The sequence below is a fragment of the Lepidochelys olivacea genome (genome assembly GCF_965140295.1).
Source record: "Lepidochelys olivacea isolate rLepOli2 genome assembly, chromosome: 2".
Classification (NCBI taxonomy): domain Eukaryota; kingdom Metazoa; phylum Chordata; order Testudines; family Cheloniidae; genus Lepidochelys; species Lepidochelys olivacea.
Genome location: NC_140412.1, coordinates 64,685,281 through 64,698,536, shown reverse-complemented (window position 1 = coordinate 64,698,536; position 13,256 = coordinate 64,685,281). Strand labels below are relative to the sequence as shown.

General features: G+C 40.8%; 1 protein-coding gene across 6 annotated transcripts in view; it reads left to right on the top strand.

Moving 5' to 3' along the window:
• Positions 1 to 13,256, top strand: part of NKAIN3 (sodium/potassium transporting ATPase interacting 3) — a gene marked incomplete at its 3' end in the record, with an annotated part of 514,515 nt that overhangs the window by 485,414 nt on the left and 15,845 nt on the right. For 3 of the 6 annotated variants that reach the window (XR_014710250.1, XM_084619355.1, XM_084619354.1), the window contains exon 6: positions 12,830 to 12,900. The exons of 2 other annotated variants lie outside the window; for them this stretch is intronic. Coding sequence is in view for 3 of the 4 variants with exons in the window: in XM_084619355.1 (XP_084475481.1) it covers positions 12,830 to 12,900 (71 nt within the window). Of the gene's footprint in view, positions 1 to 12,829; positions 12,976 to 13,256 lie in introns of those variants that run through there. One more of the 6 variants, XM_084619353.1, reaches the window with a different exon arrangement.

The following is a 13,256-nucleotide window of genomic DNA, read 5'->3' as shown; positions in this document are numbered from 1 at the left end:
TTTAACTTCTTCCCACAAGGGGGAGACACTGTGAACATCTAGAGGGCTGTGCCCCGGGCTCTAAAACAGGAACAGTGCCCACCCTTTCCCCAAGGGGGTGCTAGAAAGGTATTGCCTGCTACAATGAGGCTATAGTGTGTCTTTAATAGTCACATGCACAATAAGGAGCAGTGCAGGGTGCAGATATAGGATATAGTATGGTGGCATATTTCAGAGGGGAGCTTTGACTCTGGGATGTGTTCCATGGCAAAAAGGAGTCATTCAGTTAGAAGAAGCATGCAAGTTGGTAGCCATTCCAGATCATTATGTGTACATAGGTAAATTGTGGTCAATGACAGGGAGAATGGCAACATCTAAAAGACCCATACACAAACACACACGTTCTAGAAACTCATCAAGAGAGCACAAGAGTAAGCAGTGTCAGGATGAGCTCCACCCTGACATCTGGTGGCGATGTGTGGCAAGTTGTGGAAAAGAACTTCAGGGGCCGATCTCATTTGCATAGGCACACCCACCCCGCCTAGAATGAGGCCATAGCTGCCTAAATGGTCACTTTGGCTGCTGTGGGCAGCACAGTGTCTATGTTATTGGGGCAGGAAGAATAAATTGTTATTACCCTGATTATGGGAACCGTGCTTGGAACTGTACGTGGCCTTTTGTTATGATGGAGGGACTCACCATCAACTAAGTAGCACTCGCTAGGCAAGGGTCATGGGTTTTAAAACTCTGTGAATTGAGAGAGGCTGGGGACAAGTATTAATACTTGGTGGTATGGGCCCCTTGGTGAGGGCCTTACATGCTAATTGCACTTTTGTCTCTCTCCACTGTGGAATATCAGAGCTAACTTTGATTCCATTAGGAGTCTAGTTACAGGCTGCTGAGCTCACTTTGGGCTAATGGTGCACCAGCACTGAGGCTCCCCTACTAGAAGCTGAATTCACCTAAGAGTTGAAATCACTGAGCGTTGTGTTAAGTAGTGGGGGAGCCTGAAGATAGATTGTGGAGCAGTTTGCAGGACGGCTGGAGTGCCTTGTGGACAGGCTGGTGGAGCAGTTCGTAGGACGGTGGGAGCTGCTGGTGGGACGCAGAACAATTTGTGGACTGGCTGGTGGAGCAGTTTGTGGGACGGCGGGAGCTGCGTGTGGGCCGCGGAGCTGAGCGAAGGAGTTCGTGGGGCGGCTGGCGGAGCGGAGCGAAGCCCTATGGAGCTGTGGGGCGGTCAGCTTCAGACCATGTAAGGTGCCTCTTACCCCTGTCCCATCTCCACCCAGGTTGGGAGGTAAAGCTCCGCAGATAAACTTTCGAACTCTGGGGCTGCCCTGACCAGGGACAGAGACTTTTGGGTCATTGGACTTCTGGGACTTTGGGTGATTTGGGGTTGCTGGGCTCAAGAATCAAAGGGAAAGGGGCATGCCCCAATTTGCTTGGGGTGGTTTTTTTGCTCATGGGTTGTGTTATGAATCCTGTTGGTGGTGTTTCCCCAACATAATGTCACATTGTTTCTCTCTGTTATTAAAAGGCTTTTTGCTACACTCAGACTATGTGCTTGCGAGAGGGGAAGTATTGCCTCTTGGAGGCGCCCAGCAGGGGTGGTATATATTTGTCCCAGGTCACTGGGTGGGGGCTCGAGCCGGTTTGCATTGTGTTATTGGAATGGATCCCCTAGATATTGAACCCGGCCCTTGTTGCTGCCAACTCTGACGGGCAGAAGGGTTACACAAGCTACAGGAAAAAGTGAATCAAAAGACTTGGGAATCAAAAGCCTGGCTTATTTTTGCCAATACCATTCTTGCCTGTGGTAAATTATTTATGTACATCTTCACTGCAGACCTTTACTCAGATGTTGGCCCTAAGACCCCTCCCATCCATATTGGTTTAAAGTGATTCTTTAAACCAGGCTAGCTGACCCAGATGTGGGATGGGTTAGAGCTCAGGTGCCACTTTCAGTAGGGCTAGTAACCCACCCACTTAGTGAGGAAGCACACTGAAACACTGGAGTGCTTATAGTTGTCCAGTGCCTTCCCACAGTTCCCCCTGCATGCCCAGAAGGACACACAAGCTCTCCCACAATTCACTGGGAAATAATCATAAAGCAGCTCAACTTACTGCAGCACAAAGAGTCATCAGTCATGCTCCCAGAATCCCTAGCAACACACACGGGTGAGGACACACCAGGGAGGACACAGATTTAATATGGGTAGGGCTTTGTGCTGTGGCTGCTCACACCCAGGCTAGGCTAACCTCGGTATTCTGTTGTGGGTGCCAATCACGCAAGCTACCTCTGCAGAGATACCCTTTGTATTCAGAGTAATTCTCATTCTTTCTTGTGAAACATTACGACAGTTAGAAAAATATGTTGTGATGCAGAATTTAGCATTTTTTTAATGTTTTCTTGCTCCTCTAAGAGTTAAGTGTCACAATGAATTACAGTTTCAACCATCAGAATATCTAGTGATACAAAAATACAGACCCTAGCCTCTAGTCACCATTCCGGATGCTGAAAATACACACACACACATGCACACACTTCCCTTAGGATTAAATTAGTTTACTGACATAAAAATAAAATGTGAGTCCTTTCAGTTAATTGCTTCCTCATACTATGCAAATTTAATTCCTGTTCATTGTTTTTGCTATTGATCAATATATATATCTCCCTTCCCTTCAAATATGAATGTAATTTCCTTGGCCAGGGATTGTGCCTTCCTTTAAGTGTCCAGGGGAACACTAATATAATACATAATATTCCTATTCAGGTTAAACAATACCTATAGTTAGTGTTCATGTATAGTTTATTAAATATGCCTCCTTGTTTCCCATGTCCACACATTCCTTCCCCATCCCCAAATACTCTATTCGGCAATCTTAACATACTGATTTGATTCCAGCTTCCACTTAGCTAATTTAATATTGATCTTGTTCTAGTCTCCACCTACCACGTCCTTGGCCTTTCTGTTTAAATCTATGTTTAAATGGATGTTATCCCAAAGCTCAGCTCCCAGCACCTTAGCTTTTCTGTTTAAATTGTATCTATTGTTAAATCAATCTTACTCCAGCTTCCATCTCCTGAGCTTTTCACTTGACATCACATCTGGGCCTAAGTGGTGCCTGTTCATGTCCTGAGCTTCCCCTTGCCTTTCCGTTAAAGTTGAATCTCTTTTTAAATCTGTATTTCCTCATCCACTCCTGATCTTTGTACTTTTTCACTTCTAAGTGGCAGCTACCTTGAGTCTGTTTTCCTTTGTGGAACTTGTACAGCAACTTATCAGAATCCCACCCATCAGTGCAAATCCTGTCTCCTTGAAATCATAATTTTTCTTCCTTTTATGCAGGCAGGTTCTTCCAATTTCCAGTCCTCAGTTTAAATCACATCTATTTCAGTGTTACTGTTCTACAAGTGACAGTTTTTGCTATCTGGCATCGGGCTTAAGAACTCTAATTTAATAATAGCTTTCAGTACTGCTTTTAATATTTGATGTGTGGGTCTGGATTGAAAGGTAATTGCATGTTGTGAGGCCGTGTGGAGAGCTGAATAGATTATAGAGTCAATTAATCAGGTCTTACACCTAAATTATCCCGATTACATACTGGTAAAGGATCTTGGGATTCAGTAATTTGAATGGCTTCAGTTTAGATGAATTTTCCCATTGCTTCCTTTTATGAATAGCTTTGCATGTTTGATTCATTTAAAAAACTCATGCATGAATTAGCAATTTAGAATTCTGAGCCTGCAGCTGTAGGCCCCCTGCCCTGTTAAGGAGACCAAGAAATGTAGAGGACAATCTAGCTTAGTTTTAATAAAAAGGAAGTTTCTCATCTTTTTCCTTACTAAGATAACTTTGAAAGTGTGAATCAATCCAGACAAGTCCTTGGGCTGAGAGCACAGTCATTCAATTTTCCTAAAGATCACAGATTATTCACAATTCCTTTGCAGCCCCCCAGGACTGTGCTTAAGAGTACAGAAAAAAACATACCCATGAGTCTCTAGTTTCATGGAAAGACGTGGGATCAAGATCAGTTATAGGTCCTAGTGCACCAAGCTATATCAAGCTCCCTCTCAGCCAACTTCTCTGCAGAGCAGCTTGTATGGCCACTGGTCCCAAGGAGCAGTGGCTCAATAGCATGAGAGGTAGCATGGTGTATTGGACTAAGCAAGGGACTGAGGAGAAGGGAGATCAGGTGAGTAAGGGTCAGGTGCTGGGGGGGATGATGATTTTTTTGGTGGGGCAATAAGGATGCTAGTGACAAAACTGGTAAAATCTTCAACTGGACTTGGATATCTGAATCTCATAGGCAGCTTTGAAAATCTCAATGCTAAATGCCACAAATGAGAAAAGAAACCAATACATATCTCTGAGAAAACTGGCAAGTTGCTCTGGAAAAGAAGACCTAGGTTTTTTATACTAATATTAACATTTAGTTAATATTAAATTAAAACAATCAAATGAAAACAAAAGTAATATTTATAGAAAACAGGGACATCACAAAGTATTGTTAGGATGGCTACAATGATAGGACAAGAGAAAGGAGAAGACAAATACAATATACTTAAAATAAGTGAGGTTTGAGCAAATTTCTTAGATACAAGTTAACACACAACCTGCCCTGAAAGATATTCCTGTTATAGTAAATGCTTGTTTATGAGTGGTTTCTGTTAGAAGGTTCTAGTAAAAGAACTTTCTTCCACTGAATGACTTTTCCATTTGTGATACGGGTTTTCTTCTGCAGCTGAACTTAAAGGGGTGAGCTATGTCCACTATTCTACACATCCAAAATATTCGGTAAAGCATTACTTCATCATTCATGTATTTAATGATGAAAATATATTGCTCTGGGAAATTCAGCTGTACTGTCACTTAATGTGTATTGGAACTTGATCATAAGAGAAGATTTAACTTGAGAAAATTACCTGACATAGCAATTCGGACTGTGGTAAAACAAAACAATAGCACTTGAGACAATCTTGGCTATATAGTAACAAGGAAGGTAGAGAAGTATAGTCAGTACAATGATGAAAATTCAGATCATACTGACAAATAACTGAAGCAAGAAGATTATACAAGTACTAAAATCAAAAGGCAAAAAACAGCCTTCTGGGTCCCTCGCAGCATAAAAAAACAAGCTTAGGGAAGCAAAATACCTAACTTATAAATTGGCATTGACCTGTAAATGGGATAGATCTGTTCCAGTCAATCTTACCATCTGTACTAAACATTTTAAAAGGGCACCAGGATTTGTGCGGAGAGATAAAGCTGCACTAATAGAGAACACATATCCCTGAATCAGCCTGCAACAAAAGATCAAAGCACATCTTCAAAATGCGGACTCCTAGCTTTGTCTCCCCTGAAGCCAGCCTGGAATTTATCATTAAGATCCTGTGTTCTGAGGTGTGACTGAAGCTGTAATGCAACAACCTTTATATATAACAGTCTCCTTTACTGTTTGAACTAGTGGAGCTGTCCTTTTAGCAGACCAGTGAAACACCTGTATTGTTAGAGCTGCAGGGCATCATTTCTGTTCTCAGTACCATATGAATGTGGTTGGTGGATGACGGTGAGGGTCTATGTTTTTGTATCCACATCCATGCCTGGACTTTTTTTCTCAATTTAACATGCACATTTGCACTGCAGCAATCTCATTTCGGGGAAATGCAGAAATCCCAGAGCATTATAAGCAAAGCAGTTAGATCAGGAAGGAAGCGAAAGAGACAAATGCAGTCGTTAGCCAAAACAAGTTCCATCCAGTATTCTTCTTTCCAAGTATCTTACCAGTTAAAATTAGGGAGTAGAAGTTAAAATAGCTGGCAGATATAACTCACACTTCAGTCACAGGCACCACTGTCAGTTAGCCTGCCTCATGCCCTATTTAAAATTATTTTTATGATAAAACTTTAAAAAAAGAAAAAGAAGGAATTCCAAGTATAATCAAGAAAAATATATAACTTGTAATATTTTGTTCGGAAAGTACTTGTGCAAAGAAGTGCTGCTATGTGGCATAAGTTATAGTCAAATACGCAGAAAAGCATCTGACTCCAACACCCATGTTGAGTTGCCCTGGTAAAATGAGTATGAATCAAAATTCTAATTATAGGGAGAGAGAACTGTAGTAATGAAAACCAAAATGGAAACTAGAGAGGGCAAAATAACCTTGGTAAACCCAAGATCTCAGAGTGGAATTCATAGATGGCATAGTATAGTCTGATAGGATTGGTAAATAAAAGTAATTAAACAATTACTTTGTATTCATCATTATAAATAATAAAATGTAGCTATTTACTTAAATCTAAAGAAAAAGTTTCACATACATGTCAAGTTAGAGGCTAGGAAGGACAACAGACACAGCCCCCTCAAAAGACCATACCTTTCTGAACTCTCATTAAATATAAGAGGCTCTTAAAATTTACAGGTGCTTTGGTTACAGACTTCGTACATAATGGACACATCAAGAGAGAGATAATATAGAAAGAGTAATACTCTTTCAAGAGATTTTTGTATGTCGTCTCAGTTGAAGAGAGATCCTTAAAGACTAGAAAGCAATCAACATAAAAGCTTAATTTAAGAAAAGACTTTTAAAAATACTTTGTGAAATTGCACAGCATGCAGTTTAATTTCAATAATGGAGTGAAGCGTTAAGTACCTTTTTAAAATATGGCTAGAGAACATTTTGCAAAGCACGCTTTTATGAGATTAAGGAGGGCCAAAGTGGTCCAGTGAAGGAAAGTTTGAGCCTCACTAAAGTGGTAACTTCTTTGATGCTCCTTATATCTTATTCTTGTACCCTGTTCCTGGCAGAGAATATGAAACTCATAATATCTGATGTTAATGTGTTAATGTCTTGATTGTCAAAACACTGAAGAAGTGGAAAGGCCATTCAGTAGTGAAAGTCATAGTTAAAATGACTCTAGTCTTAGTGTCCTCCAAGTGTACTCAAGACAGAACATTTCTTAAGTGTAGTAATGCAAAGAAACACCATCCGAATAGTATTCAAGTGTCAAAATATGAACACCCAAAATTAGGGAACAAAGTTTAAAATATGGGCTCTATCTGTCCTACCCAAGGCTACAGAGGCAGTCCAATATCAGAGCAAGGAATATGACTCTGGAAAGCCCTTTAAACCCTGAAATCTCTCCCTCCAGTCCCAAGTAATGAAAACCATTTTAAAAAGTTGTTTCTAATAATTTTCTGTCCCCTATTCTTTCCTTGCCCCTTTTGTCTCACCTGGTACTTTTTGGGGACAGCGAAACAATCATATATTCCTATTGATGTTGCCTCTGGTCTTCCTTCTTTACACCTCCCTACTGAACTGTTTCCCCTTGTGATAGGGAGGCAGTTTCTAGGCTCCTTCAGAGACGTGCAGGGTTTTTCTGTGAAACCCCCTCAACTCAGGTGCTAGAGCCAAGTATAAAGATGCAAAATAATTACTGTTGGCCCATGCTGGTAAGTGGATCTGGTTAGCTCAACCCAGGATATAAGAGTGGAGTGTCTCTTGAGGGCAGAGGGAACTGTGGGGGAGGGAAGAGTTGCTCAAGGGAAATACTACTTGCAAAGAAAGCTTAGGCTGAGGTTTATACTTATTTGGTGTCTGAATTACAAATAATTCAGACCTGAGGATGGGGGTAAATTTGACACTTATATATGAGTCTGTCACACCAATTTTATGCTCATGTAACTGTATTGGCTTCTTCTTCCTAACAGAGCCTCTTGAGGTCCCTTGAGGTCCCTCTTGCACAATTCATATGTCCTTTCATGAATGAACACTGTTGCATTAACACACACGTTCATAAAATCATAATTCAAACAAATTCCAAACAATGCAACAAAACACACTACACAGAACTATGGATAAACAAAATTATACTTTATGTAAATGACACCTGCCAGTAGCTTCTCTAAAGGGGCAAGCAGAGAGTAACATTACTTTAAGCCATCGATCTGTGGGGCTTACACAAGTATAAAGGATCTTCTTGATCTTACCTTCTCTAAAGTCATTTCAGGCTGAACTACTCAACATGGTGTTAATGTGAAGATCCTGCAAGAGCACAGTTTGTATTTTGCATATGAATGTTCTCCTTACACCTCCATGTTCAGCCACACCTAAAACTTGATAAATTTTAAAGGAAATATTGGTAATATAACAATGGCCTGACAAGCTATAGCAGCTATATAGAATCATAGAGTTGTAGGACTGGAAGGGACCTCAAAAGATCTTTTAGTACAGTCCCCTGCACTCATCCTGCAGAGATCCTGAAAACAGCAGGTTACTGTTATGGGCTATGGCCAAAGAAACTATGTTTTGTAGGATAATAATCTTTTCAGGCCCCTTTTCTTATCCTTCTGTGATTTCCTCCCAAACCTGAAAAGAAATTTTAGTTTCAGCACGTGGGTGAAAGCAGTGAATTAATAGCAATAAAACATATATGGATGTCTGCTATCCAGCAAAGAATAGATCTTAACATTATTAATGACAGCAGGAGCACCTCCTTGGGCCCGCAGTGTTTTACACTCTTCTCACTGAGGGAGATTGACAGCCATTCCCTCCCAGTACAGCCCACGAGTGAGTGAATATCATTTTAATAGACTGCCCATAGTAGCAGTCAAAGCAGTTTTGCAGCTTTCAAGCTCAGCATGAAGTGAAATCTTAAAGAACGTTTCAAACTGGCCATTAAGCATCCGGCACAACCACAAAACTGAGGCAACACAAGGAGAGAGCAATTCCCTGGAAATATGGATCATGTTTTGCAGCCAGCTGCAGATCAAATAACTAGTTTCCTCTATAACCAGCAATTATCTGCAGGGTGCTGAAAATTCTCTCCCTAGTTTTCTAAGTGTATCTCTGCAAGAAAGTAGTTAATGACTGGACTCCATGCAGTGTTCTTTTCTAATGACTGAATATCACTACTGCTAAACTGTTGGGTTTTTTTAATGCATATCATATATGACTACATAGAAAATCAAATGATATTTCCATAGAGCTTCCATATTCACGATGTAAGTGGCTCTCTGGATTAAAGCGTATTATAATAGTCTTATGGCTCAATAGCAGGTATTGCCTATAATTCATTAACCAGGCAAGAGATAAATAAATCAGTTATTCATTGCCATCCGTATGTATGTTTGTTTTTCTTGGGGGGTTCTACATAAAAGCTCACTGAAGCAGAAGCAAAGAGTTTTGTTTGATAGACATTTGACTCCTACAGCCAAACCTGAGTTGTCTCTTGTAGCTGGCTGGTACACAGAAATATTTCTTTTCTCAGGCTGAGAATAGAAGCTCAGATAACTAAAGGTAGTTAATGGCTACCTTTTCTTTTCTGTTTCCATCCTGGGAATCAGCTAAGACCTAAGTGAAAAAAGCAGGTCAAATGAGATCATATTTCTAAAAAAATATTATCTGAAAAATAATTTATAATTAAAATAACTGAAAATGAATCTTTTATAGAGAAACTACATAAAGAGAAATTCTAATTTGAAAAACTGTCAGCCAGATCTATGTAAAACACAGCTTATAAGGGAAAAATGACATTTTCCTTTGTTGTCTCATGTGATAGACCTGTTTCTTGTTTTGAGAGCTATCTTAATATGATTCAAAGTCAAGTCCATTCATATTTATAGGAGAGGGCTTTTGTAAGATCATGTATGTATGGCTATGAATAGCAAAGAGAAACATTCAGCTAGATATTCATCTCATATCAACTCCTAGTTAATATCTGATATCTCCAAATTTGCATGACGTGATAAATTATTTCGTATGTCAGGCAAAGACTGGTAATCAGTGTTGGCAATCAGTAATATTCATTAGCCTCGTTTTCTACACAAAAGTATATTAGGGAAAGATTAGCTGGTTTTACGTTGTCCTTTTGCTTACGGATGCAGATTGTTTGTGATTGGTGAGAGAGGAATTCTGTGTGATTCTGAAGAGGTGAATTACCCAAAAGAAATGTATTTCCTAAGTTCAAGTTTCCTTCCTGTAGTGTTTTTGAATATGAAAAATATTTTGTTTAGCAAGATATGCTTATAGAGCTATGGCACCTCACCCATCACATGACCTCAATGAGTAATAATCCTTCTCAGAGGGTTGAGAAGGCCAGGCTGGAAGACCACAAGGAGATTGTTACTTTGAACATAATTTCTTCAGAGAGGTCAGTTGGTAGTTGTGTACTATGTTTGACTCCTATACAAGAAATAGCTGAAAATGTCGACAAACAAAAGGCTTTTAAAAGATACATCCCATTGCTGCTGTCTTTCACTCTGGATGTTTGTATTGTATTTTGTTATAAGAGTCTGAATAAAGGTTGAAAAGTAAAACAAATGCCGTACAGTGAAAGAGTGGCGGACACACTTTGGCTAGCACGCTGACTGTGTTAGCTTTTCTCAGTATGATGTGATGCTCAATTAGCTGTGAGACAATGGCCTTGTGGCTAAGGCACTAGACTGAAACTCAGTATATCTGGGTTTAGTTCCCAGGTAATTAGGGCCCTACCAAATTCACGGTCCATTTTGGTCAATTTCACAGTCATAGGATTTTTAAAATCATAAATTTCATGATTTCAGCTATTGAACTCTGAAATTTCACCATGTTGTCATTATAGAGTCCTGACCCAAAAAGGAATTGTGTGGGGGATTGCAAAGTTATTGGGGGGGTGAGGGGGGGTTGCGGTACTGCTACCCTTACTTCTGCGCTGCTGCTGTCAGCAGTGCTGCCTTCAGAGCTGGGTGCCACCCTGAGTTCTGCCCTGCTGCTGGCTGGGCACTGTCTTGAGAGCTGGGCACCCAGCCAAAAGCCTCTGCTCTCCAGCCACCCAGCTCTGAAGGCAGCACAGAAATAAGGGTGGCAATACCATACCAGGTCCCCCCTAAAATAACCTTGCGACCCCCTGCTGCAACTCCCTTTTGGGTCAGGATCCCCAATTTGAGAAACGCTGGTCTCCACTGTGAAATGCGTATAATATAGGGTAAAAGCACACAAAAGATCAGATTGCACAGGGGAGACCAGATTTCACGACCCGTGATACATTTTTCATGACTGTGAATTTAGTAGGGCTCTACAGATAAGCTAACAAGGCTCAGATTTTTAAAGTATTTAGGTGTAGTACACTCAGCATTGAAACTTCTCACTGATTTAGAACCCTAAATCTCATTTTAAAAAGGACTGTAGGAACTTAGGTGTCTAAATCCCATTGACTGTCAATGGGATTTAGGCTTCTAAGTGCCTAAAACCCTTTCGAAAATGAGATGCAGGTGTCTAAATCAGTTAGGCATTGCAATGCTGAGTGCCTCAATGCCTAAATACCTTTAAAAATCTGGGCCGAGCTTCCTAAATTCAATGGGAAAGCCCACTGAAGGCAAAGGGAGTCTTCCCATAGATTTCAGTGGGCTTTAGATCAGGCCCTTAATCTCAGTTCCTCATCTATAAAACAGGGATAACAGTGCCTTCTCTGTCTGTCTTATCCCTGGTGTACACAACAGAGTTATGTCAACGCAAGGCAGCTTACGTGGACCTAACTCTGTAAGTGTCTACACTAAAATGTAGCTCCCATCGATGTAACTCACCCCTACATTAACTTAACAACTCCATCTTCAGACAGGTATAGCATTTAGGTTGATGTGGTTATGGTTTCACAGTGTCTGTGTAGACACAGTGTTACTCACATTGCATGTTGGTTGTCAGTCCCAGGTGGGGCTGACAGCTGGAGCCCTGCCTTACTCTGTGTCTGTACAGTGCTTAGCACACAGGGTTCTGATTTTATTCGGACCTATAGATGCTACAGCAATACAAATAATAGTATTTGCTAGTGATTGATTGAAGAATCCTCATGTGCTATGAATTGAGCACATCAGCACTGGGGATTGAAAAGGCAATTCCAGACAAGAACACACTCTTACTATCACACACAAATTCAGAGCAAAGAAACGTTTTCCCTGAAGCAGTTGAGCTGCACCTTTCTTGCTGTTTTCCTGCTACTGGATGCCCAGATGTGGTCTAGATATAGCTGAATCTCCACCCTCTGAGCTCAGCAATGAGAAATATGAAAAAATGTGGCTTGGTGTAGGTGTTGGAACCAAAGAACCGGGGGCCAGAACGAAGAGCTAGAAGACACAAACATAATTACTTGAATGAGAACTCATTTATAAACGACCACAAGAAGTGGAATTAGTGGCCTCTCAAGTGCAGATATTCTTCCATTATTTCTGATGTAGAAATCTTGACAGAAAAGGCGAGATGCTTTCTCACAAGATCACCTGCCCGAAGAGGGCTGTTCAGAGACGCCTTTGCCGCCTTTTGATCTTCACTCGTCGCTTTAGTGCCTCAAATAAAGGGACAAACTCTGCTGCCTGTCTCACATATGTAACTTCCATTGATTTGTATATGTTTGACTGCAAGCAGAATTTGGCTCACAGGGTCCAAAACCTTCACTTCTTCCCCCCCCCAGCCCCCCCCCCCTTTTTCCATGGGGTTTTGATCTGAGCAAGAACTGCTTGATCAGATCCGGTGGCAATAAAAGGCCACATTACCACAGTGTGGCTTCCACATGCACACCGCAAACACTACCATCCCCTTTTGGCAGCATGCACACACTAGAGTGCACAGCCTTTGGGTCAGTGATAGACTAACGTCTCCCTGCACAGAATTAAACAGGCACATAAGGAGGTTGGGTTGAGGGCCCTCTGGAAACGAGTCTCACAATATTTTTCATTTACATGGATGTTTTTTCTCTGTGTGTATGCTCTTTATTACTATTATTATTTATTATTCAGATCGTTTTTTCCATTTTTAATTCTGTTTGTGTGTTTTCATTTCCATTTATTCATTTCTGGAACTGTTGTATTTTCAGTTGATTTCATAGGCGGACTTGACACATACTGCTATCGGCAACACCCTCTGGAACATGTTGAGTTAAAGCCTGTAAGTAAGGTTTCAGTCATATGGACAATATTAATCCTTCTAACTGGACTGAAAGCTACTCTGCTGCTCAAATAGTTTTGACATGAGATTACTAATGATTTCATTATAATTTACCACTAAACGTGCTAAAACACGCTACGCTTTACGGCTCAAATCCGCCAAAGCAGCAATGAGTGGATATTTCTCATTTTATTATGACTTATTTGTTTTTACACTATGTAGTGTTGGGGTTGGCATCAGTGGGTTCAGAAACACTGAAGGGAAGAAATTCTTCTCTGCCAGCTGGGAAACAGGAATAGTGTAAGTATATTACTGCACCTGCCGCAGTGCCTAGGCCTTAATGCAATGACCCTTAA